The sequence below is a fragment of the Zootoca vivipara genome, chromosome 8, assembly GCF_965207765.1.
Source record: "Zootoca vivipara chromosome 8, rZooViv2.hap1.1, whole genome shotgun sequence".
Taxonomy (NCBI): domain Eukaryota; kingdom Metazoa; phylum Chordata; class Lepidosauria; order Squamata; family Lacertidae; genus Zootoca; species Zootoca vivipara.
The window spans coordinates 4,136,922-4,164,206 of record NC_142591.1 but is presented as its reverse complement, the minus strand read 5'-3'; the positions used below and the strand labels follow the sequence as shown (position 1 = coordinate 4,164,206).

The window sequence follows — 27,285 nt, the reverse complement described above, 5'->3', positions numbered from 1 at the left end:
GAAGGGCCAGAAAATATATCAGAGGATGAGGTGGAGAACTTCTTTCAAGATATTAAAATACCAACTATTGAAGAATATCAAAAAGATATGCTATCAGCACCCCTAAATGTATTAGATATTGAGAATGTAATAGAAACAATGGGGAATGGGGAATATACTTTAATATATTTTTATGTATACACAAATAGTTTTACTTTTATCAATGTTTAATTGGTTTTTATTTTAATTATTGTTTTTCCTATGTTTTAAGCTGTTCTTATTTTTGGCTGTAAACTGCCTATCAGGGGACTCCCTATCAGGGAAAAAGGCAGATATAAATAAATAAAATAATAATGTAAAATGTTGGTTCATATTCTGGACCATTGCACAAGTCCACTGTTGCCTGAAGATGGGAGGGGGGGCAGAAAAAAACCTAAGCTGAAGAATTCCTCAGATGTGACCCATCATGGACCAATCAGACTAGAGATACAGGCGGACAACAGCTTCCCTGCAGGGTTTCCCAGCCATTCCAACCCACCCATTGCAACAAGCATGGGCTTCTCGTCTCACCTCTCTCTGGCACCCGGCAGGTGCAGCTGTACAAGGTGACATCACTGATCTTGTAGTCCCAGTTGACTGGGTAGTGTTCCACCAGAGACAGCATCTTCTTAACTGCATCATAGATGAAAATGAAGCTGATGAGGGCGCAGAAGCCTTCTTCGGTGAAGCGTGTGAAATACTGCACCAAGTAACTGGCTTCGGTAGCCACCAGTATGAGGCCAAAGAAGGCCACCCAGAGGCCAATCCAGAGGCGGAATTCTAAGTAATCCAAGCTGTATTCTCTGGAAGGAAGAAAGGAAGGAAGGAAGGAAGGAAGGAAGGAAGGAAGGAAGGAAGGAAGGAAGGAAGGAAGGAAGGAAGGAAGGAAGGAAGAAAGAAAGAAAGAAAGAAAGAAAGAAAGAAAGAAAGAAAGAAAGAAAGAAAGAAAGAAATATTCCTGAATGGGCTGCTTCATTTGCAAGACAGCCACCAGTTAACCACAAGATGCCACGTCCAACTCTAACCTTCTTGCCCTGGTGTCTCGACAAGGTAGGCACATAGCAGCTAAGCTAAGGAGTTACATCTACAGCCCAGGGCTGTCTTAAGCGCCCCTGGCGCCGTGGAGCGACGGGTCCCTCCGGCGCCCCCCCGCCCCGTTTCCCAGCGCGGTGGGCAGGCAGGCGGACACAGCGCGCAGCACAGCTGCCACAGGCGCTGCTGCGCGGCGGGCAGGCAGGCACAGCGCGGTTGCCGTGGGCGCAGCTGCGCGGCGGACCGGCGGACCAGCCGGCCGGCCAGCGGGCGGGCACAGCTCGTGGTGCCCTGCGCCACCCAGCCTGGCCGTAGGGCCGGCCCTGCTACAGCCAGTCTTCTGCTATTGGGAGACTGACATTTCAGCACTTTCCCTTGCCAGCTTGCAGGTCGGCTCCCCTCACTTACAAAAAGGCAGAAAGAGATAGTAGTCTGAGGCCATCTATTTATCACATGCACGCCACTCAGTTAATAACTGAAATTATCAAATTATGAGCAATGGAATCCCTGCACTGGAGGGTGGGGTGGGGTAGAATGAGTCCCTCTTCTCACCAGAGGCACCAGCCTCTTCAGCTGTCAAGCGGAGCTAAAGGCAGCTGAGCAGCAATGCCTGGTCAAGACACTTTGCACCAGGAGACAAGCCCTTTGCTTTCATCCAGTGATAGCCTGCTTGCACTCGATCAGCTGAGGCCTATTGCATGATCCTTTTTATGTTGGGAAATTAAGCTAGGTTGACTTTCTTACTGGGCTTGACATACTGAACCATGCTCTGTAAATGCTTTGACACATTTCCCCAAAACAGTGAACATCCTGCTATGGAACTTTGTTACAATACAATTATGGCTGCAAAACACTTATAGGTACAAATAAGGAAGGATCCGTTATCACCAACAATGGAAGAACAGCTGTTGAAACTAACTGACTTAGCTGGGATAGCAAAAATGACATGTTTTCAGAGGAAAGTCATTGTTAACGTTTGTTAAAGATTGAAAACTTCTCGTAGACTTTTTGCATGAAAAGAAAATGAAGTAGTGATATCTGGATTTGAGGATTGAATATAATGTTTGTTTATAGAAAGTTGTTTTAGTGGATGTAATATTGGAGTGGACAAAGTGTATATTGTTTTTATATAGTGGACAGATGAAGAATCAGAAATTCTTTATTTCATTAATCTTATTTTTCTATCCTTTTTTTAAACCTCTTTCTTTAGTTTTTAACTTTTCTTTATTACTTTATCTCCCTCCTCTCTCTTGAATATATTCAACCTCTCTTGAATAACCCCGTCATTCAGGGGGCATAAGCAAGGACAGCTCCAAAGGCTTGCTTCCAACGCGAAGACATGCCAATATGAGGGCCTTACGTACTTACTTGCTGAAGGAGAAAAGAAGCCGCTCAAAGACGAGGACAGGCCCAGTGCTGCTTAGGATGGTGAGAGGCTGACCAGAAAACAGGCAGAAAAAGGCTCCTGCGAAAGCAGTTCCCAGGAAACTCTCCAGCACACCCTGAGTCACAGGAAGAAGCACATGGCTCTGGTTGGTTAAATGGCCAACCTTCTCTCTCTCTCTCTCCCCCCCCCCTGTGTGCCTGTGCAGGTTGCTGTGGCAACATGAGGTGGGGGAGCAGAGGTGTCAAGAACTACACAGCACATGTGGGCATTGCGAGCAGGACTCTTGCTCAGACCTGCATGTTGTCTGTTGCATCTCCCAGCATCCCTCCAAAGGTGATGGCGTTGGTGACTGTGGCCAGGTAGATGTACAGGATGGCTGAAAGGCACTGGATGCTGAGGGCATCGTAGAAATCGCTGCAGTACCAGTGGGCTTTCCTCTGGATATCCTTCAGTAACCCTCCAAACAGTCTGCAGGGGGGAAGAAAAGGAGAGGCTCCTTAATCCCGGGTTTTTAATTTGCTGCATGTGGTTATTTTGGTCCCCCTTTCCCACCTCTGACTCCAGGCCAGTGCAAGCAACGATGCCCAGCTGCCATTGCTCCAGCCCTGTATCGGTGAACCTCCCCGTTCCAGAGGCCTGGCATGAAGCCCCTGCCTACCACCCCCCTCCCTGCCCTGAGTTTTACCTTCCGGTCCTCTTCAGCTCTTCACTGACGTGCTGATGCCCATGGGGATGACGCTCGTCCGCGGCAGACAAGTGCCCACTCGAGTGAGGATTCCACTCGCGGAAGTGCAAGGAGATCCTAAGAACACAAGAGGCCACCTTTCAGGATAGAGGCATTCTGGCTTGCAAAGAAGCAGCATTCTGTTGGGGGCCGTTGATCCTCAGCTCTCCTCTCTATTCCTATCTGCCACTGACAGGCTCCAGGGGCTTGTAGGGAAGAGGCAGTGATACACCCTCCGTATGCCTCATGGCACAATACCCAGGTAAATAATGGACAGCATCATATCTGATCATAGAACTGTAGAGTTGGAAGGGAGCCCAAGGGTAAATCTAGTCCGCCCCGTGCAGGGCAGGAATCATTGAGGCAGCCCACATGTTAGCACGTTTCCGAGCACAATTCAAAGTGTTGGTGCTGACCTTTAAAGCCCTAAACGGCCTCGGTCCAGTATACCTGAAGGAGCGTCTCCACCTCCATCGTTCTGCCCGGACACTGAGGTCCAGCTCCGAGGGCCTTCTGGCGGTTCCCTCGTTGCGAGAAGCCAAGTTGCAGGGAACTAGGCAGAGGGCCTTCTCGGTGGTGGCGCCCGCCCTGTGGAACGCCCTCCCAACAGATGTCAAAGAGGAAAACAACTACCAGACTTTTAGAAGACACCTGAAGGCAGCCCTGTTCAGGGAGGCTTTTAATGTTTAATAGATTACTGTGTTTTATTTTTCTGTTGGAAGCTGCCCAGAGTGGCTGGGGAAACCCAGCCAGATGGGCGGGGTATAACTAAATAACTAAATAACTAAATAACTAAATAACTAAATAACTAAATAACTAAATAACTAAATAAATAAATATTATAGCAGTGGTGGCAGCAGTATTGCTGCAGGTTAGTGCCTTGCTCCCATCCCACCTCTTTTTTTTAAAAAAACCAAACAAACCATGAAGGTAGTGCATACAGCAGGCATAGGCAAACTCATCCCTCCAGATGTTTTCGGACTACAACTCCCATCATCCCTAGCTAACAGGACAAGTGGTCAGGAATGATGGGAACTGTAGTCTCAAAACATCTGTTATGCCTGGCACACACCTTTGAAGTAGTTTGGTTTCAGGAAACTATGGAACTGTGTGGCAGAACAGGCAGCCAGGATGCCCTCTCGCATAGAAGCAAATAAAAACAGAACCCACACAAGACCTGATGGCTGGAGGAACAGGGATTGTGTTGCCTGACACACATGGAGTGGAACCGGTCCTTGCACCTGCAACATTTGCATGCCTTGGGCCAGAGAGGCTGGCAAGGACCAGAATTTCAAAGAAGAGTTTGGATTGGATTTGATATCCCGCTTTATCACTACCCGAAGGAGTCTCAAAGTGGCTAACATTCTCCTTTCCCCTCCTCCCCCACAACAAACACTCTGTGAGGTGAGTGAGGCTGAGAGACTTCAGAGAAGTGTGACTAGCCCAAGGTCACCCAGCAGCTGCATGTGGAGGAGCGGAGATGCGAACCCGGTTCCCCAGATTATGAGTCTACCGCTCTTAACCACTACACTACACTGGCTCTCCAATGCAATGAGATATAGTAGAGGATGTTCACATTAGCGGCTTGAAACACATCGAGGTAATTTGCCGTCCCCTTAATTTTTTATCATTTTAAAAAACATTTCATCCGAAACATAGATTCCAGAGCAGTGTACAGGAATATAATCAAATATCTCTACAATATTAAAAATTTAGCTAAAGAGATCTAAGAATCAGCAACTTTCTTTCCTGTTCCTAGCTCCTCTCTGCACATACCTCTTCTGTGGTGAGGGCAAGCATTTTGGGGGGGCAATTCGAGTGGTTGGGTCCCATTTTCCCGGGGGTAGGACAGTCAGTTCATCCAGAAACTCATCAATTCCTGCTGTGAGATCTTCTGCGTCTCTTGCTTTCCGGGCAACCCTCTGGAAAAGCTGGAAAGGAATGGTATTAGTCCTAGCTCTGCCTGCTTACAGGAAAGACCAATCACGGGAACGCATTCCGGGAAAGCGCAAGGGCTTCTTGTGGTTTTGGTTGCCTGCATGCAGCAAAACAGACTTATGATTTTACACTGTCTAAAATGCCAAGAAAACTCTTCACCCTTAAATGGAGGAAATTATGGACAATTCAGTCATTTGCTGTGTCAATGATAGAGCATCAAGGGGCTTACTGGGGCCAAAGTATAATCAAAACTATAAAGTTACCGGTACATGTTTTAATCATTAAATTTGCAGCTGGAAAATAAGTCACTAATGCATAATGCAGCTCCTTTCTAGCCTACATACCGTGTTTCTCCAAAAATAAGACACCGTCTTATATTTACTTTTCCTATTAAAAAACAACACAGTGGCTTATTTTCAGGGGATGTCTTATTTTTTTTATTAAGTATGGTACAGTTTAACCTACAAGGTTAAACTGCCTATCACTATGGCTTATTTTCGGGGTATGTCTTATTTTCGGAGAAACACAGTAATAATATGAAGATTTCCTACATTATATGCATTATATTTCGTATATGAAAATGCTTTGGTGGGTTCTTTTTATTAGTTTCAAGCAGATTTGCTATTGCTCTTTGCTACCTCCAGAAGCCAATCGCCCCCCTCCAAGACACATCAGTTTGAAACAGGGGTTTTCTGTATATGAGGTTTTCTCAGTCATACAATAGTCCTTTCGCAAAGAATATGAACAAACTATGTTCATAATACATTTCATGATAATTATGATAGGGTTCTGAAAAATATAGACAGTCCATTCAAAATGTCTGAAGTGGTGGCAACCCTACCTAGCAATCCAAGACCTCTTTCCCCCTGGGCAATTAGAAGATTGACTTTAGGGGTGCTAATCACCCGTTGACTTCTCCAGCCTTTAGCACCATCATGCTATGCCAGAACTACAGTGTGCAGCACCTTTCCTAATTTTATTTTTTTGAAACATAATCTTTATTAACTTTATAAAATAAACACTATTACAATCCATTCATAATTATTATCATTTCCAATTGTTTCTTGTAATATATATAATAGCCAATATAATTTCGTAATCTAATAAAAAGTATAATATACAAAGTATATCACAATTCTAGAACAAACCTGAAAGAAAAAGAAAAAAGGAGGGAAGAAAAAAAGGAAGAAGAAAAAATAAAGTTTTCTGCGACTTCCCTTCGTTCAAACAAGCTCAAGGTCCACCTTTTCTAATTTTATGGCAGCGGCAGCAGATCTTTGCACCTCCCCGCCAGAACCCAAACTCACCTCGTCTGTCAGGAGAGTAGCCATAGCCCTGCCAATTTCATGGTAAGCCTTCACTTTGGCTCTGGGACCCAGGAGGATAAAGAGGAACCTGGATAGAGTCACATCAATGTCAGGAAGAAGGTGTCAAAGATGAGCTCATTTCCCTCCTTTCAAAGCAAGCAGCTCACTGAGGCCTCAATCCTAAACTTGGCACAAATTGCTGAGGCGATGGGGCTCAGACGCTTTATTCCTCGCACTACTAAGGAAGCTCGCAGGCTGGTCTTCTATTGCGCTGCAACACGCTTGATACAGCGGTCAGAGTGAGAAAACAGTGACTCATTTGCCCATCTGAAGCAGGTGACCTGAGGAACCAGTTAGGCTTGTCTCTGTAGGACTGATGCTCTAGGCTGGGGTCCTCAGTCTGGACAACTCTTTCCTCTTTATCTGCTTGATCTGAAAGCTGGCCACCAGGCCACCTGTCAATGCTCCTTCCATCTCTGGTTCTCTTCCTACTTACCAGCCCACTCGGGAACCAGCCTGTCTTAACTTGCCTCTAGCCCTATGGATCTTGGTTTGCCAGCACCCCCAGGTGTAGTCTGGCTCAGGGTTTGGCCAAGGACTGACAGAAAAAGAGAATCCTGCCTAACTGAGAATGCCCTAAACCAGAGATAGCTTCCCAAGTGTGCTGGACCACAACTTTCATCAGTCCCAGTTAGCATGGCCTCTGTTTGAGGTTGATGGAAGTTGTAGTCCAACAACACATGGAGGTATCATATTGGCTATCGCCGCCCTAAGTTGTGTGGGACTGCTGCCATCATGCCGTACGCGTAAGTGGAAGGAGCAAGATGGCGGCGACTGAAATGGAACAAATTGTTTCTCAAAAGAATGGGGAGAAAGAAACACCACGGCAATGGCTTGCCACTGAGCACAATCTCCACAATCCTGGCAAATATGGGATTGTCTGCTGTTCACAGCCTTAGCAATGAATAGATTGAGAATATTTCAGAATGGCCTGAAGTGTGGCCTTGTTGAAGCCAGTTAACCAATTTAAATGGTTTCCCACCACCTCAGCCATAGCTGCCAAGTCTCCCGTTTTCCCCGGGAAATCCCCGTTTTTCCAGCTGTTCCTAGCTGAAAAAACGGATTTTTTTGTCCCCCCCCCCCGGTTTATTCTGGCGCGGCAGCCATTTTGGAACTGGGCGGAGCATGCTCAGAAGCGACTTTTGATGCTGCTCTGCCCAGTTCCAAAATGGCTGCAGTGCGACTTCTGGCGCCATTTTGGAACTGGGCAAAGCAGCATCAAAAGTCACTTCTGAGCATGCTCCGCCCAGTTCCAAAATGGCGGCAGCGCTACTTCCGGTCTGCTATTTCCGGCCCAGTCCCTTATTTCTCTGACAGCAACTTGGCAGGTATGCCTCAGCCCCTCAGGTGTTGCCGTGCCACGGGGCAACAATGCATTGAAACACGGCTATTCAGGCATACGTCAGCTGGCTGACACCTCTTGCCCACTATATCTTCAGGAGGTAGAACCCAGCTAGCTACCCAAGTGTAGGTTTGCCATATTTTGAAGAGCAAAAAAGGAGAACACATTTGCCGACTTCTACTTTTAACTATGGGTTGCTATGGCGACTCTACCCATGAAAAAGAGGATGTGTCCTGGAAAAAGAGGACATATGGCAATGCTGTTTGTGTGTAGCTACAGCCATCTAGTTGTGTATCAGAACACAGACAACTGTAGTAATTTCCTATGCCAAAAACTGCAGGACACCCCTTTTACTCCAGCATCCACAGAGGAAACTTTGCTGTCCTGCCCAGCTCCTTGTTTGCTTCTTACCTGCTAGGGAAAGCAACTTCTGTTAAGCCCCCGAGAAGCACTGGTTCCTGCAGACGTACAAAAGCGACAAAAGGTTTCTCCAGGAAGCTGGCTTCTCCTACAAGAATGTTGGCCACTTCAGTCCCAGCTGGTATCTTCTTCTTGAAGTGATTATTAAGCTGCAGTGAGAGAAAAACCTAGGGTTGGTGATCCATAGCTCAGAAAGCAACGGTAAGGTGACAGAACATGTGCTGTGGACCATACGGAGGAGAGAGGGAGACCTCAACAACAATTAACACTTTTTTTGCGGAGTGCCCAAACTAGGGAGGCTGCTGGTGCACATTCCTTGATCTGAAATAAAAGCATCACCTGGGAGGTTTCTCAGTCTCAATGGTACAGCCAACAATTCTGAACACTGCCAGGAAGATATCAAAAATCAGAGGTCATTCTAGTGATGTATATCTTCACTCACAATGAAGCCAGGCAGGGGCTGCTGGGTACCCATGCATTTCACAACTAGGCCAAATTCCACACAAGCAAAGAAACAAACATTTATATAAAACACACATTTCATTCACCTGACAAAAACCACTGAAATGAGTGCTAAAGCAGCCTGGCCTAAGCAAGACTGCCCTGCCCTGGCAAGTGGTAAAGGTAAAGGGACCCCTGACCATTAGGTCCAGTCGTGACCGACTCTGGGGTTGTGCGCTCATCTCACATTATTGGCCGAGGGAGCCGGCGTATAGCTTCCAGGTCATGTGGCCAGCATGACAAAGCCGCTTCTGGCAAACCAGAGCAGCGCACGGAAACACCGTTTACCTTCCCGCTGTAGAGGTTCCTATTTATCTACTTGCATTTTGACGTGCTTTCGAACTGCTAGGTTGGCAGGAGCTGGGACCAAGCAACGGGAGCTCATCCTGTCACAGGGATTCGAACCGCCGACCATCTGATCAGCAAGCCCTAGGCTCAGTGGTTTAACCCACAGCGCCACCTGGATTCCTGGCAAGTGAGGGCACTGCAAATAGATTCACTTTTCCCTTGCAGTGCCAGGATGGGTCACTGGAAATGGCAGTGTTGGCTGGATTGTGCTAGGAAGACACTGCAAACCTAAATACTGAGAGGACTGGAAAAAACACTCCTTCTGTTGTTCCAGGCAATGCTTTTTTGTAGAAAAAATGTGCCAGAACTCAGCTCAGTTGCCCACTCAGACACCGACACTGACACCATCTTGAAACCGCAATCACGTGACAAGATGTCGGGCTACACTATCTTATAGGTTCAGATTGTGTCCCTACATGCCTTCACTCATTAAAGGGGAGCAAGGCGCTGTGTTCCAGCATGTTCCGGCAAGAAAAAAAGCCCTGGTTCCAGGGATGGGAAAACCAGATGTTACTGGTCCTCTGAATGCTACTGAACTACAGCTCACAGCTGCCCCCATCCTTGACCGTTGACCATGGAAGTTGGGGCTGGTGGAAGTTGGAGTCCAATGACATCTGGAGAGCCACATCTCCATAACTCTAACCGAAGGATGCTTGCTTTTTTCGTGTTCCTTAATGTAAAGGGCATCTCTCTCTGAATGAAATCCCATCCAAACTTCAGAGCTGAGAGCTAGAAGCAGGTATGGTCTTTCAAAGCTATGAGGAACTGATTGGACAGAATTCAAAAAGGGGTGCTGTGTGCAGATGTTTTCCCACCAGGACAACACATGGGAGCCCTTGTAAAGAGGCCTTTGAAGCACTCTGCAACCTTCCCTCTCTCCCTACATGCACCACACATTACTTACTTGTTCCTTTAGGGGCACCTCTGAGACCTCACCCACTAGATCTGAGCGGCTGTTAGCTTTGTCTGCAACAGAAATTAAAAACCAAAGCAAAAATAGAGAAAGCCCTATGACACTTCTAAACAAAATTCCATCGAAAGACTACACACAGGAGCATATTAGTGAGTTGCTGCCCCTTCAAAAGGCGTTGCCTTGGTAACGAGGATGGATAACCTGTGCTCCTGCAGATGACACTGGATTTCAACTCCCATTGGTCTCAGCCAGCCCAGCCCAGTGGCCAGGGATGGTGAGATCTGTAGCCCTACAACATCTGGAAGCTGCCAGGTTCCCTCCCCCTGCTTTAAAAGGAGTAAATTATTGATACCTTAACATAGACCCATCATGGTTCCACCAGCGCATCTGAATCCAGTTATGCAGTCATTCCTCCTGGGATTAGTGTCTAAGTGTACTCCTAATCATAACTAAGTCATAAGGTAAAGGTAAAGGGACCCCTGACCATTAGGTCCAGTCGTGACCGACTCTGGGGTTGCGGCGCTCATCTCACATTATTGGCCGAGGGAGCCGGCGTACAGCTTCCAGGTCATGTGGCCAGCATGACAAAGCCACTTCTGGCGAACCAGAGCAGCACACGGAAACGCCGTTTACCTTCCTGCTGTAGCGGTTCCTATTTATCTACTTGCACTTTGACGTGCTTTCGAACTGCTAGGTTGGCAGGAGCTGGGACCGAGCAACGGGAGCTCACCCCGTCACAGGGATTCGAACCGCCGACCTTCTGATCAGCAAGCCCTAGGCTCAGTGGTTTAACCCACAGCGCCACCTGGGTCCCTAAATAAGTCATACTGAGTTGAATAAAAGGAGGCAATCTTTAGCTTATAGGTAAGTGGATTTCTGGTGCCTGAACGTTGTCCTACACACTGGTTGCCTGTTTGCTGTAGCCTGGAGTTAAAGAGCAAGGGATGGGACCTGGAGGGCTAGTGCAAGGACCACTTACCGGAGCAGGAGGCCACACCCATCTCAACCAGCATCCTCAGCTGAGATTTGGTGATGTGGTGCTGGGGCTTGAGGAGCAAGACATACATGAGTTTCTTTGAGAGCTCTGGCCTGAGGGCGTGGTTCTCTATTTGGATTTCAATCACCTTTTCTTGAACACAAAACAAACACAAAGTGAGTCCTCTCAAAATAAGGGCTCCCCCTTCCCCTTTGCTGTAAACATTTATCATCTTTGGCATCTACTGAAGAAGCCTTTATATATATATTTTTAAAAATTTTTAAAAACCGCCTTACTAGAAAAGCTGAAGAACCTTTAATATAAATCACCATCATGCAAAGAAAGAGCAGTTTTCCAATGACATGGAAATGAATCCGTTGAGAAGGATTACCGTACAAACCACCCATTATTGACTCGTCTGATAATCGGGGAGTCCCTCAGTTAGGGTGGTCCCCTTTATAAGTTGCTGAAATTCCCCCTTCTGCACCATGGAGGGTGGAGGTAGGGAACAGAATGTAGGCCACTGGGAAGTGAAATGGGGAAAGAACCGACAGTGACGTTTATCTGATAGCAACATAAGTTACCGTGACCAATTAACAAGGCAGAGCTGGCGATAATAACACTCAAGGAGCACTCGTACTTGACTAATGAGGGGCAGGCTTCTCTGAACGAGCAGGGGATCTATGCACACTTCCCACATACCAAGTATTTGCTTAAAACTGCGAGCTTCCAAATCCAGAAGGACAGCTCCTCTCTTGATACATGTCCGTAGCTCAAACAGGCTGTGAAGGGAGAGAGTCGTCACGTGAGGCTTGCTCCAGCGTTCTCCTCCATCTTCCACTTTCTCTTCAAACTTTATCCACCTGAATTGGAAAAAAGTGAATGCCGCATCTGAGATCCTTGTGCATGCAAAATTTTCTATTTCCTAAGCCATGACCACCTGGCTTCACCAGAACGCCTTATTTAATTTTCAAGTGACAAACATTTCGGCTCCTGCACTTAAGGAGGAAAACGTAAGAAATGACCTCTCTAGGATAAATAAAACTAGTCCGGATGAAGACATGAGGAGTTTGGTTTTTTAAAAAAATTCAAAACTGAAACTTATTCCCCCAGATAGCTGGGTGTTCCACCCGCCCCTGTGAGTCGTCTCCATTCTGGGATCCCTTGGTGGCAGGGGGGGGGCGCTTCCGGAGTGGGGGGGACGGGGGCGGGGGGGACATCCAGCTGGAAAAGAACCATCCCCTGCTTGTCCTCAGCATTCTGGAAACTCTCAGTGGCAGGGGGAGATCTGGGGTGTGGGGGGAAGGAGGGAATGGAAGGAGATAAATAAATATAAGAATTAATAGATAATTTGAATAAATGGCTAAATAGATAAATATAAGTTTAATGAGATTGGAATAATTTGTAAATAGTAAAAATGAAAATTGTAAAAAGTGACTTGGCAAATGAAAATCAATAAGGGGGGGGGGTCTGGGGAAGCCCATGGGATAATGTTTAGGAAAAATGATAAGGTTTTAAATTTTTGGTGATGTGTTTTATTTTGTTTTTATTTTTAATATCTTTTTTGATATTTTTTCTTTTTTTCTTTTTGGTGTTCTGAAGAGAATTATGTTGGAATAATTATGGATGGATTGATGTATGAATTATTGTTAAAATCTAATAAAAATTATTTTTTTTAAAAAATGAAACTTATTCCCCCAAGGTTGTGGTCTTGACAAATATCACCTTGAAGCGTGTCTCTGCCATGAGGGAAGATGCCACTGCCAGGATTATAGTGCAGGTGCAAAGAGTTAAAGAAAACACTCTTCCACCCTCCATGGTCCTGATTTTAAAATGAATAAATACATAAACAAGCAAACAGAATGAATCACACACACTGCCAGCCCACATGTGAATGTGGCATTTGGCTCTTCTGCCTGTCATGGGGAAATCTCAGGAGCCTTGTTCCCTCAGCAGGTTTTTACTCTTCTCATGGTTGTTTGCTGGTGATATGCATGTAAGGGAATCCAGCCCTGATCTGCAGAGAACCTTGCAGTACATCAGCTACTGGCCTCCTTATCAGGCCTCAGCAGGAGCCAGACTCCAGGTAAGAGACAGGTAGAGTGCATGATTGATTGCATGTCACCCTGCTGGCAGAAGTTGCACGGGGCGGGCGGCAATTTTCACTGATTTCCCCTCCCTCCACAGCTCTCTGTGGCTGAAAACAGTATGAGAGGCACCGTAGAGGACTACAGGGAAGGAAGAACTGCTAAAAGGTACCCTTCTCTCCACACACAGGGGTCAGCAACCTTTTTCAGCCGTGGGCCGGTCCACTGTCCCTCAGACCATGTGGTGGGCCAGACTATATTTTGAAAAAAAATCATGAACAAATTCCTATGCCCTATAAATAACCCAGAGATGCATTTTAAATAAAAGCACACATTCTGCTCATGTAAAAAACACCAGGCAGGCCCCACAAATAACACAGAGATGCATTTTAAATAAAAGGACACATTCTACTCATGTAAAAACACGCTGATTCCTGGACTGTTGAGAAGGCGATTGGGCCACATCCGGCCCATGGGCCTTAGGTTGCCTACCCCTGCACTAGCAGAAGCCTACTTAGGACTGAAGCCCATTCCTTCTACAGTCTTATCAACTCATCACTTAGGATTTATCTTGGCTGCACTCCCTACAAACAGGGAATAACAGGGCACCTCAAAACTATTTTTGGCAAACTAGTCTCTTTTTTAATTTTCAAGGGTTACATGAACGCTTACATAATGCTTTTTCGCCAAGCACCTGTATCTGTAGCAACTTAGAGACCGTGTTGCCCAATGGAACAGTCAGTGGATGTTTTCAGAGTAGGGCGGGCATGAAAAAGTCTATTTTTGTGTTGTGAACTGCCCTGGGATCTACTGATGAATAGAAGAAGAAGAAGAAGAAGAAGAAGAAGAAGAAGAAGAAGAAGAAGAAGAAGAAGAAGAAGAAGATACCAAAAATTCATGAAATTGACTAATTTGAGTAGAAACCGATATTTGTAGAAATGTGAAATCTTATCAAATCTAATTCTATTTCATTTAACGATTTCCTTGCCATTTCACTGTTTCTATTTGACCACCCAAAAGGAGTATCCAAAGGGTGCTTGCCTAGGGCATTGGCCAGTAAGGAAGGAATATTGTGCAAAGCTGGCGGCTTGCATTCTCTGGTTGCCTAGGCGACACAGGAGGCGGCTGCTGTCTTTGATCCATGTTGGGCACAGCTGCCCTGCCCAAATGAACCAGGCCACACAAACCTCCCAAAATGCTCATATTGCTCCCAGAGACTTTGGGAAGTGGGTCAGATGATAAAAGCTTTTCCTCCAGCCTGGGATGGTCTCCCCAGGGACGTATGCCTGCCGCTGAGTCCAATCTCCTTTAGCCTTTTTTCACCATAACCAAAACGTTGCATTGCATTTTTGTGTGCAGGTGTGTATTTTGCAAAAAATAAAAAATCAAATCAAATCCTGATGTTGGTATACAACCTCAGCACAAATGCATGAGGCCATGACTGGCTGAATGCTGACATCTCTTATAAGGAAGCAAAGCTGTTCTCCAGAAACAGGCCAGCGTGACATGACGAACTGATCTCTCAGGGCACTGCATGATAAATCAGGGGCTCAAAGGGCTGTCAAACAGCTTAAGGTGCCCCCCCACTCCCTGACATGCATGCATTCACTAGGACAGCACAGCCCCAGTGTCCTCAGCCTTTCTCATCCTTGAGTCCTCACATGTTGTTGGATTACAACTCCCATCATCGCTAACTAGCGAGACCCTAGCTAGGTTGAGAAAGGCTGCCCTGTGTGCATACAACCCTATGCACTGTCTGTTTATTTCGGACATTTTTATACCACCCATCCTCAACATTTCTTCCAAGGCTAAAGGCTTGTCTGTGTGTAGAGAACGTACAGGCACTTGGGGGAGGGCATTTAGAAAGGGGCTTGCTGCTGTGATCCTGCCCCATAGGTTCATTCACTGCAGTATCATCTGATGCTGAGTTCACCAGCAGAAGCAGGCAGGTATAGCTTGCTGATGTCCCTGAGTGCAGTTTTTCCCCTCCCATATGCAGTTGCCAACTTATATTATTATTATTATTATTATTATTATTATTATTAGGAACCAGACAGAGGGCCTTCTCGGTAGTGGCACCCACCCTGTGGAACGCCCTCCCAGCAGATGTCAAGGCAATAAGTAACTATTCTACTTTCAGAAGACAGCTGAAGGCAGCCCTGTTTAGGGAAGTTTTTAATGTTTGATGCTGTACAGTTTTTAATATTCGGTTGGAAGCCACCCATTATTATTATTATTATTATTATTATTATTAAAGTAACACTGCCGAATGCCCACATAAACCTCCATCTAAGATGAACAGCTATTGCATAGGCTAAATACTGCCAAATACCCTCTACTGTCTCTATATAGGGTCCGCATAGATCACATGGTATAGGCTACAACTGGGACAAAATCAGAAAGTTGGAAATAATATATATGTCTCACAGCAGGCAACTCAGGAAAGTGAGCCAAGCCAACAGCTACATATCAACACACATATATGCATAAAACCGTCAAGAAATTAAGCATGTAGGAAACAGTTACCCATTTTTCAGATGGGAAACACTGAGTAAAAACAGTCCCAGAGACAATGAGTGAATCTCGGGTGGGGAACTCACAACACATGCAGGTGGGTAACTCAAAGAAGCAAGCCAAGCCACACACTACAAGTCATGTTACACAAATGAATTCTCTAAAGTAATTAATCATGTATTGGACAAACAGGCCAAACCCTACGCCAAAGGATAAATGGACATAAATCTGACATCAGGAATCACAAGACAGAGAAACCAGTAGGAGAACACTTCAATCTCCCAGGACATTCTATACAAGATCTCAAAACAGCTGTTTTATTACAGAAAAATTTCAGAAACAGACTGGAAAGAGAAGTTGCTGAATTGCAACTCATTAGCAAGCTTAAAACCATGGAGCCACCTGGAATGAACAGAGACATAGGATTCTTATCTCATTATACATGATCAAGCTTTCCTTAGCACCTCAGCCCTTGCTCTCCCCCCCTAGCAAGACCAATTGCAGTCATTAACAGTCGTTAACAGTCATCAACAGGTTTACCACTCCTATCAGCCCATCACCCATTCTCATCACCCCACCCCCACCCTCTGAATATACATAAGGGTCTGGTGGCTTCTGTTTCAGTGTATCTGATGAACATAGCTGCCAAGTTATCCCTTTTTTACAGGGATTTTCCCTTATGCTGAATAGGCTTCCTCGCGAGAAAAGGGAAAACTTGGCAGCTATGCTGATGAAGTGTGCATGCACACGAAAGCTCATACCAAAATAAAAACTTAGTTGGTCTTTAAGGTGCTACTGAAGGAATTTTTTTATTTTGTTTCGACTCAGACCAACACGGCTACCTACCTGTAACTAATCATGTAAAAGACAACATCCTTCCAGAAAAGGTCATAATTTTAGCAATTTCACACTAAGACTAAAATAAATAGGGGAGCACCCCTTCCCCCCCCACATGATTGCTACTTGCAATCTTCAAAAAGTAGAGATCTACTTCTGTACCTGAGCCTGTGATTGCTCCATGCAGAAAGGTGAGGGGGCAGAGGCTACAGGTACAGATTGCAACTATCAGTTGAGATAAACAGTGAGAAAGAAGAGGAAGGAACGTGCTCAAGTGTGGACCATTTCTGAAGTCTCTCCCAAGTTTTCCCGTCAACAACATTTACATGAAATTTCATGAATTTTAATGTGACGGCTATATGATGAGCACATGTAGAAAGAATTCTATGACAAATCCCAGGATATTGTTGTAAACAATGCATTTCTACCACTTTGTTCACTAACACACTCTTAAATGACACACATATTGTCATCAAAGTCAAATTCTTGGACATTTTAGAAGGGTTGCGAAAAATTTTTGAAGAGCCAAAATATCACTTAAACAAGATGTGATGGTTCCCTACTCAAGGAGCCCTTCACAGCTCCTTGTGTTCTCCCCTAAAAATGAGTATTTTTGTATCATGCAACATCAGTAAGACTTCTTGCTGAAAGTGTGTGACGTCAAGCTTTTCAATGACAACAATAATACTTGGCACATTTGCGACAAGATTCATGCCCCATTCGGCCACTGGATGACCTTGGGGTAAGGCAGCTTCAAACACTTGGATGCTTCAATCTGCCTCTCAGCCTAACCTACCTCACAGGATTGTTGTGGGAGTTAAATGAGGGAGGCAGAGTACCACGTACACCACCTTGAGCTCCTTTGAGGAAAAAGGTGGGATGTAGATGCATTAGCTATGGTGCCGTTGGGAGTGGCACGCCTAGTCAATTTGTTTGTGAACTTATATTTCACCTGGGGACTTCCTAGCACACAGCTCATGTTGTCAACCACTGTGCTTTACCCACTACAGTGCGCTGCTGCCATGTGTTGCCCACGCTTCAGGATGAGAACACGGCAAGCAACATTGCCTGCGAGATTATTGTGTCTGGTGTGGCATTTGCCAAACTGTGTTTTCTGCTATGAGTCTCCACAAACCCTCCTTCATCTTACCTTGGCATTTGCCAAGGAGTCAGGATTAACAGTTGAGCCTGGCCCTGAGTGTGAATGATGCCCACTACTCAAACTTGTTTTTGGGCACAAGCAAAGAGGCTGACTTTGAATATCGGGTTTTAATATCTGAAACAGCCGAGGTTGAATTTGTGACATTTGAAAGGGGGACAAACCCCACCCAGGAGAAATTTCAGGAGAAATGACTGGATGAGAGACCCTAGTCTACTTCCAGCTGCTGGTATGAGAAACAAACACAGTCTCTTAGGCCTGATGTCAGAAGAGCAGCATGAGGAGGAAGACCCTCCCCCCAGCCCCCAAAATCACTTCCGCAGTGGTGGCTACTATGGGCTGGTCAAAGTGCCCCCAGCCTTACCCCAAGCCATTGGCCCATCTAGACCAGAATTTGCACACTTTGACATCTGGCAGCTCCCTAAGAACTTGGGCAGGCTGAAGTCTTTCCCATTCTCGCTGGAAAACCGCTTAACCAAAGGCCCTGCAGACTGAACCTGAGACATTCTGCATGCATTCTGCAGAGCATGTGTTCTGCCACAAAGTTCAGCCGTGAGTGAGCAGCCACCTACCTGGCGGTTTGCCTCCATTCCAGTCCTTCAGGGGTACTGAAGAGCTCTGAGAGCTGTATAAATAGCACTGGGCAATTTGTGCCTTCATTCTTCTCCTCCACCACCTCCGCCTCCTCCTCCTCCTGTTTCAGCATAAGGCTCACTCTCTCTGCTGCTGGCGAGATGCTGGAGGTGAAGATACTTCTCCCAACCGCTTGGCAGATGACCACAGAATTCCTGCTGGGGGGCTCCTGCTCTCCTCCATTGCTGTTGCTTGTCCCCTCAGCTTGCAGAGTCAGGCCGTCTTTCCTTTCAGCTCGACAACCGCCACTTGCACCCAGGGTACTTGCTTTGGACATCCTGAGCCTGTCTTCAGCACACCTCTCCCCTCCTTGGCAAAGCCTTTGACCCCAGCGGAGCAAGAACTGAGCAGAGCCAAGACATCCTGCCTTTATAAGAGCCGAAAGCCGGTTCAGGTCAGAGAAAGGCAAGTTGGATGGGAGCACCGCCCAAAACAATATTATCAGGGAGAAAAACTCTGCCCTGCAGATACCGGCTGGAACTCACTGGGGCAGCTCTATTCTGCTCACCTAATCGCAGGGACAGCCTAGCCCACATGGAAGGGGGCTTGTTTACAAGGGTGGTACTATTTGAAGCCTTGGGCTGGCCATCCTGGGAAGTGGAGAAATCTGAGACAAGAAAAGTGTTGAGGTGGGGGAAGGAGGAGAAACCTGACACATCTGAACCTTTGATGGGCTGGAAGCTGGAAGGATGTGGAGAAACTGGAGAAGAAAAATTAAGGCTCTCTTGACCTAGCCCTGCAGATGGTGACAGCAGTCACGAAATTAAAAGACGCCTGCTTCTTGGGAGAAAAGCAATGACAAACCTAGACAGCATCTTAAAAAGCAGAGACATCGCCTTGCCTACAAAGGTCCGTATAGTTAAAGCTATGGTTTTCCCAGTGGTGATGTATGGAAGTGAGAGCTGGACCATAAAGAAGGCTGATCGCTGAAGAATGGATGCTTTTGAATTATGGTGCTGGAGGAGACTCTTGAGAGTTCCATGGACTGCAAGAAGATCAAAGCTATCCATTCTGAAGGAAATCAGCCCTGAGTGCTCACTGGAAGGACAGATCATGAAGCTGAGGCTCCAATACTTTGGCCACCTCATGAGAAGAGAAGACACCCTGGAAAAGACCCTGATGTGGGAAAGATTGAGGGCACTAGGAGAAGGGGACGACAGAGGACAAGATGGTTGGACTGTGTTCTCGAAGCTACCAACATGAGTTTGACCAAACTGCGGGAGGCAGTGCAAGACAGGAGTGCCTGGCGTGCTATGGTCCATGGGGTCATGAAGAGTCGGACACGACTAAACGACTAAACAACAACAACAATCAGGATTATAATGGGGGTGCAGAATGTATTGGGATTCCTTCCAATGAAAGTAGCACCTTCAAAGGAGGAATTTGCCTCATGATCTGAATAGAGGAGAAGATAGCCTCCTAAGCTATGATCTTGATAATGGTTATTTTGAAGAGAGAAGGTTTCTATCAAAATATCATAGAATTGTTGAGTTAGAAAGGATTCAAGGGGTCATCTAGTTCAACCCCCAGCAATGCAGGGATTATTTTACTGACGCTACCTCAAAGCAGCAAAAGGGGCTGATGGCAGCCTATTGCCTTTCAAAGCTGCAGGAGTTAGCCAAGTCAATAGCTTCTCTCTGCACTGGACCCCCTTTTCACTCTCCCAGCAGCCAGTACAACTCACTGTTTACTCTGCAAGCATTTCTCCCTAGATCTGGTGAACAGACACTGTTTTGCAAGACACGGAAGCTGAGTCCCTGTTTGACATTTCACCAGTTCTCTCTCTCTCTCTCTCTCTCTCTCTCTCTCTCTCTCTCTCTCTCTCTCTCTCTCTCTCTCTCTCTCTCTCGTGTGTGATCAGTTCATTAGCCACTGATGTTGCAATCTGTGCCACAGCAGCAGAGCCCAAAATGCTCATTTGGCCCAGCAGGGAGGACTGAATGTGCGTTGGACTTCCTTGTACGTATTTCCCACAGCTGACGCAATGTCACAGGCCTGCCTGGCAAGATGTCTCCAGTTTGGGATCTGCCCCCAGTGCATTGCTCAAGACTGCTCAGGTGTTTGCTTGGATGTTTACCAACACAGAAGAGGGGCTGGCCCCACATTCCTGTGCAGTTGAGCTGAGCTCATCATCAGCTCAGCGACGCCCCTGCTTCTCTTGCTTTGCTTAGAGAGAAGACTCCCAAAATCATCAGTCAAATCCTAGGAAATAGATCACCTCAAGGTCAATGTTTGACATGTGGAAATAAATTCCAACGTGGGCATGGAGCTCTTCAAATGTAGCAGACAACAAATGTCTGCAGGCCACCTTTTGGAAGTATTAGAGTGGGGGTCTCGGTATTGCTTACCCTTGGGCAACATGGATCTTGCTCAGATGGTTGCAAGGGGGGGGGGTGCCCTGCGTCCTGCTCCTCTTTTACCAATAAATGTCCAGAGTGATTCACACAGAATAAGGGGGGGGGGTTTAAAATACATCATATAAAATATTAAAGAAAAGACTGTGCTGTCTCAGGGAAATTCAGTGGTTGCTCTTCTGCACCACTGTGGCCAGTTTCTTTTCATTCATGGAATGGGGAAGGTGGGTGTGGCCTTCCAGAGGGTGCTGGACTTCAGCCCCCATCACCCCTGACCATGGGCCAGGCTGACTGATGGGGCCACAGCCTCCCTGGTGCTGTCTTAAGGCTTATCTACACTTCCGTTTGCCCCTCTGTTTTCTCCCAGAATAACTTGGCGGTTTAGCACGGAATCGGAGCAAACAGCAACTGGGTTCTCTGCTGATTGCTGTTTGTTACTGTTTATCGCAAAAGAGCAGGTTTTCCAGGGGAAAGTGGCAGGCAATGGCAAAACCTGCACTAGAAAGCACGGGTCAGGGCAGCTTTGCCATTGTCCCGCCACTTTCCCCAGGAAAACCCGCTCTTTCGCGATAAATCTGCATTTAGCAGCAAGCAGAAGTGTAGACAAGCCCTCATTGTATGTGCCTTTTACAGAAGGGGGGCGTGTCTAACTTTCTTGTGGGTAAAAAGGAGGAGTTAGAGGCCTTTCCCTCCTAGAAGGAATCCTTCTCTGACTGGTAGGTGCACTATTTATTGCTCATGCCAAAAACACGGACGACTCATTTAGCAGTTCTCATTAATCACATCATGTTGAAACAACCCTGGCCTGTTCCCACATGCCATGCTCATGTCCAAAACCATGGCTAGATGGGGGAGGAGGGGAGCCTCAGAGCCATATAGAAAAACAAACAAAAAAGCATCCCCAAACAGAGTCACGTGTATTCCTGAGCCTCCAGCTACAAACGCCTCGATTCACAAGCATTTCTCTTCTTTTAATCATTCATAACTGTATGCCCAATCAGGACTTTGTCGTAGATAAAACTAGAATTGCAAAGTGCTCAAGGTATCTGTGCTGAGCCATTGAAAACTCAGGAGGCCAATAAACTTGCATGGTTCGTATATTAATTTATTCATAGGTGGATACATTTATACAATAGGCGTAATGTTCAAAGGTCATTGTTAAAGCGAATAAAAGAAAGATGTTGACTTCCAGGCAATTTGCAGGTAAGTATAAACAGGATAAGAATCATCTGAGCAGGGAGACTCCGTTGCCTGAATGACCCTGAGAAAGGGCAGGCGGGTCACCTTCTTGGCCCTGGCGCAACTCAAGAGACACACAAAATCTGGGTTTGGGAAGTCACATGCAAGGTTCTGTATCCCCTTGCAGGTGCCTATATCTCCTCCACATGGGGGACTATGGAGTTGGGCTAGGTCGTTGTTGTTGTTGTTGTTTAGTCATTTAGTCGTGTCCGACTCTTTGTGACCCCATGGACCAGAGCACGCCAGGCAATCTTTCCCAACATCAGGGTCTAATCCTGATTATAATATTTTAACACACACACCCCCAAAAAAGCCAGCCATTGTCTTTTTAAAGTTGCATTAGATATCATATCTAGTTTGACCCTTAGTTACTTGAGGAAGCAAAATTACTGATAAAGTGAACATGTGTAAACTCTTGGATGAAATTGTAATACATCATTAAATTGGTAACTTATACATGTGAATCTGTGAGGAGCCCCCCTTGAAGGTTTCCATTATGATTTCCAAGGGGTGTTTGTTTGTTTGTTTAAAAAACCTATGCATCTATGTATGCAACATTAGTTTGCTTTTCTAACTTCTAATGTGATTTTTACATAATTTCCCCCAGTTTTAAAGAAGGTGTTCTTTGAATATCTGAGTAACCACCCAGAGCAGCCTTGGGAATTGTATGGGGTTGCAGTGGGGAATCAGAGGAAGGCTAAGGCCTGTTTGCAGGATGGGAATGCAATGCACAGGTGGGTGACACAGCTGGATGTGTTTTAACCCTGAGGGTGCGGTGACCTTTGTTTTTGTTACATTTGTGTTGTTGTTTTTATTTTATTACATTTTATTTTGCATTCAATTTTTCTTCCTCTTTATTTATTGTGACCTGACCAGAGAATTTTGTTATTGGTCAGCATACAAATGCTGCAGACAAATAAAATAAAATAAAAACAGCCGTACATTTTATTGACATTCCGAAAAGAATTGTTTACACATAATACAGTTTTGACTTATTGTCCCCGGTTATCCGCACTGTTTCTTAATCTCTGATTGCAGAGACAACGTAATAGTTACTTTCCTGTTGGGGTAAACAAGTGGGAGTGCGGGCCCCAGCCATGCCTTGGCCTGCCAGCAACACAGGTTGCAAGAGAGCTTAGTCACTGTCTCCCTTAGCCATGAGGTAGCCTACTCTGCTTCCTGAAAGGCATTGAGAGCTCAGCACATAAGAAGAAGAACCTTTCTCTCACACACACCTGAGCTCACACACAGAGTCCTCCGGGTCGCAAGCTGCCGCCCTTTGCCCTTGTATCCTCCATGAGTTGGGTGGGAAGCGGCATAGCTGCCAAGTTTTCCCTTTTCTTGCGAGGAAGCCTATTCAGCATAATGGAAAATCCCTTAAAAAAAGGTATAACTTGGCAGCTATGGGAAGCGGCTGCATGCACATTCTAGCTTTAAAGCACATTCAAGGCACACGCCCCACCTCCAAGAACTCTGGTTTACCCCTCAACCACTCACAATTCCCAGCAGCCCTTAGCAAACCACAGTGCCCAGGATTACTTGGGGTTGGGATATGTGCTTTGAATGTGCTCTAATGGTATAGTGTGTACATGGAGAATGTGGTGAGCCTTTTCTACTCCTGTAGGCTCTCTGCATGATTTATAACCCAGGGAAGCTCGCCCAAGTAGAGCTGCATGATTTATAACCCAGGGAAGCTCGCCCAAGGACAGGTTGTGAGCGCTGTGACTTATCATCCCTCTTCAAATGTTCCAACTACCAAGTACTCATGCAACATGGGAGCAGAGCGGTGCAGACACCAGAGGGAGGGGATTCTCAGCACTTGCAAGAACAGGGAAGATGCTGCTGCTCAGCGTGGCCCTGCTCTTGCATTGAGCTGTCCCAAGAGGCCTCTTGCTAATGAAGCTTAAGCTTCAAGGCCCCTTATCCTGGATTGGCCCGAGAAGTAATTTTTGTCCACATTGGTTTAAAAAAAGGGGGGTCTAGCAGACCCCATTTGAGTGGCATTACTCAAGCTGATTTTTTTTTTAATTTTTATATATTTTAACAATCCCAAAGTTTGAGAGCAAGTAGCATAGATGTTGTAAAAGTGTGGTGATCTGTTGTGGGGCACCCCCATTGAAGAAGATAACAGTGGTTACCCTGACCTTGTTGCTGGTTGCAAAGGGGCCCCCATGACAGTTCAAGCTTCAGAGGTCCCAAAATGTAGGTCTGCCACTGATAGTAAAGAAGATTCTGCCCCACTTGTTCTTTTCTGCCAACATGTCCATATTTTTCAGGACTGCTCAGGGCTTTACCAGGACGCTATGAGGCATTGCCGGGTCTGTTTGTTATTTGACACCAATCACAACACACCTGCAAAAGCAGAGAAAACAAGTGATCCTAGGCTAGCCCTGCAGGTTTCTACAAAGGAGTAGCATAAGCCACTTCTGTGTATACAGTGCAAATAATTTTGCATGCATCAAAACAGGAGGTGTTTGGACTGTAAGCAGGTGCACCTCAATGAATTGGAGATAAGGAAGCAGGTGGAAAGTCTCCAGCAAGTGCAACAAAGGGTTTCATGTTTTAAGTGAGAGAATAGTGGGATGGGCACAGTGTGGTTGATATATGTGCACATCTTATCTTGGGAAAAGTTTATCACCTACAAAAAACCATTTCTGTTCTTCCTTGCAGAAAAGCAGTTAATGTTGCCTAGAGTTTACAAAAATGCATACAACTAAATATCAAATGTGGCTTGGAGGAAGAGTGGAAAGGGGACATCCAGGACAAATCAAGAGAAGAATGAGCCCCATGAACAGTTTACACCAACATGGAAACTTCTGGGATCAGTTTCACGCTGTGTGAATTCTTCAGACATGGAATAGTTATCAGCTGGCTAAGTTCACATACATTAAATACTACTACTCTCTTCTTCTTTGGCGATCACTTCCATGTTTATGTCTTCCATAAATATGGTTTTAACAATGAGTCCGTAAGTGACTGTGGAGGCCAATTCTGGACCCACACGTCCTTCTACAGTGGGGACATTGGTTCCCAGGCAGGAGTTGATCACGGTGTGGATTTGCCAAGCGTGCCTTCCTCTTAGCACGTTTCTCCCTTGCATCCTGAGTTCGGGTGTCTTCAAAGTCCATGACACCTTTGGTGAAGGCTGTTCTCCAACTGGAGCGCTCGCAGGCCAGTGTTTCCCAGTCGTTGGTGTTTATACTACATTTTTTTAGATTTGCCTTGAGACAGTCTTTAAACCTCTTTTGTAATAATAATAATAATAATAATAATATCTGACAAATTTGAAGAATGCATGCCCTAAAATTTCGGATAACTATTTTTTCACCATTTCCCTTCCCATTCTTTTAAGAGGCAGTTTGTGTCAAGGTAGGAGACTTTAAAATGTGAGCTGAATTCTACAGCTACCACCAGGTGGCAGAATGGGGTTGTCTGAGGCCTGTGGTCTCTGGCCAAGCTATAGAGAGAGACTTTTGATAATGCAAAATACTCTTGACAAAAAACAAACATGTTCAGGCCTATTCTACACAATAAAGCACAGCCCAAGCCATATTATGCTATAACTTCCTGTTCAACAGCTGAATCCCATTTGGAGTGCAATGCATGGTGAGTGTGTTTTGTGAGAGAATGTATCACTCATGTTGAGAAAGAATGGCAGTTTTTCTGACGTCATCGTCTTGTCCTTCATTTGCTCTCCAAATACTTTCGCCACTGGACCGAATAATCATGTGGCTCTACAGTATTTCCCTGAATCCTAAATTTGGCTTCCAGCCTTTTCTTATATTTAGGTTTCTGTCCCAAGTGCTGTTTTGTGTTGTGTTTTGAAATTCTTATTAATATCTGTTGCTAAAGTAACAAGCCGGCTAGTGTTAAATATCAGTTATTATGTCAATCAGGCAATGCTTTACTTCTAGGGGGGGGGGGGAAGTGCCAGTATTTTGTACCCTTGAGTACCCCCAGAAAAAAGCACTGCAATGATTGAAGTTCAGCTGTCCTCAAATATAGGGTATGATTACACTGAGTGGTCCAGCGCCGAGGGTCTTCTGGCGGTTCCCTCGCTACAAGAAGCCAAGTTACAGGGAACCAGGCAGAGGGCCTTCTCGGTAGTGGCACCCACTCTGTGGAATGCCCTCCCACCAGAGGTCAAAGAAAACAACAATTACCAGACCTTTAGAAGGCATCTCAAGGCAGCCCTGTTTAGGGAAACTTTTAATGTTTGATGGATTTCTGTGTTTTAGTATTTTGTTGGAAGCCGCCCAGAGTGGCTGGGGGAACCTGGTCAGATGGGCGGGGTATAAATAATAAATTATTATTATTATTATTATTATTATTATTATTATTATTATTATTATTATTACTACTACTACTACAGTGTTTTATGCCAGTAAGTTTTACTGAGAAATTAGCTGTTGAGGAGCTGAAGGGTTTAGAGAAGAGGTTCCTTTCAATCCTGCTGGAAAAAGTGAAAAGAACACAAGATCAAATAATTACATGCATAGATTATGAACATTATTATATTATTGTTGTTACTATTTATTAGACTGATTATCTGCTTGTTGCCTAAGTAGTTCTCCAAGTGACTTACATATGTCCAAAACATAAACCTGACTACGTAATACCATAAAAAGGGGGAGAAAAGTCATATAGAACATTAACATTTTTGTAATTCAAAACACTCCCTCCCAGCAGTAGCAAAAAGCTTTGGCACACTAAAATTAAAATATGACCAACTCAGTCCATCAAAGGGCTAGAGAAAAAGGGAAGTTTGTATTCAACACAAAAAAAGTTGCCAAGGAAAGTAACAGGTGGGCCTCACTTGGGAGAACATTGCACAGGTGGGGAACCAGAAATGGAAAGGCCCTCTCAAGATGCCTTCAGAAGAGGGCCCCAAATGAAGATCTAAGGGTCCAGGCAGCATTCCTGAAGATACTGGGGTCCTGAGCCATAAAAAGCTTTAAAGGTAAAAAATAGCACTTTGAATTGGGCTCTGAAGTGTGCAGAAAGCCAGTGTAAGTGGAACAAAAGTGGCGTTTGACAATCACCCTCAACCTGTCAACAGCTACATTCTGTGGGCAGCTTTCAAGGGCAGCCCCACATAAAGCATCTTGCAACAGTCCAATCTGGAGGTTACCACAAGATTGGTAGCTGTACTGTAGCCAAGCTATCCCTATCCAGGTAGGCTCATAACTGGGCCAGCGGCCTAAACTGGTGGAAGGCACTTCATGCCACTGAGGCCACCTGAATCTTAAGCAACAAAATGGATATAGGAGAACCCCACCAAACTATGAATTTGCTTCTCATTTGCCTCTCTAGAGCAGGCTGCACACATCTCTGTCAGACAGAGGAATCGCCCACTAAGAGCATCTCAACCTTGTCCAGATTAAGCTTCTGTTTATTGGCCCTTATCCAGTTTTGCAAGCAAGCACTGATTCAGCGCATCCACTGTCTCACCTGCAGAAGAGGAAAAGGAGAACTAGAGCAGTGTGTCGTCATCAT

At 45.6% G+C, this 27,285-nt stretch overlaps 1 protein-coding gene across 2 annotated transcripts in view; it reads right to left on the bottom strand.

Annotated features, from left to right (window-relative positions):
* Positions 1 to 18,740, bottom strand: part of SLC4A9 (solute carrier family 4 member 9) — a 48,077-nt gene extending 29,337 nt beyond the window's left edge. Inside the window, exons 1-11 of one of the 2 annotated variants that reach the window (XM_088675981.1) lie at positions 18,136 to 18,740; positions 11,669 to 11,829; positions 10,970 to 11,119; positions 9,982 to 10,043; positions 8,220 to 8,377; positions 6,407 to 6,494; positions 4,938 to 5,092; positions 3,123 to 3,239; positions 2,731 to 2,905; positions 2,419 to 2,552; positions 550 to 821 (exon numbers count right to left, since the gene is read on the bottom strand). In XM_088675981.1, the coding sequence (XP_088532107.1) occupies positions 550 to 821; positions 2,419 to 2,552; positions 2,731 to 2,905; positions 3,123 to 3,239; positions 4,938 to 5,092; positions 6,407 to 6,494; positions 8,220 to 8,377; positions 9,982 to 10,043; positions 10,970 to 11,119; positions 11,669 to 11,829; positions 18,136 to 18,473 (1,810 nt within the window). In that variant the 5' untranslated portion in view covers positions 18,474 to 18,740. The remainder of the gene's footprint in view (positions 1 to 549; positions 822 to 2,418; positions 2,553 to 2,730; positions 2,906 to 3,122; positions 3,240 to 4,937; positions 5,093 to 6,406; positions 6,495 to 8,219; positions 8,378 to 9,981; positions 10,044 to 10,969; positions 11,120 to 11,668; positions 11,830 to 18,135) is intronic. The other variant, XM_088675982.1, reaches the window with a different exon arrangement.
* Positions 18,741 to 27,285: the final 8,545 nt, after the last annotated feature.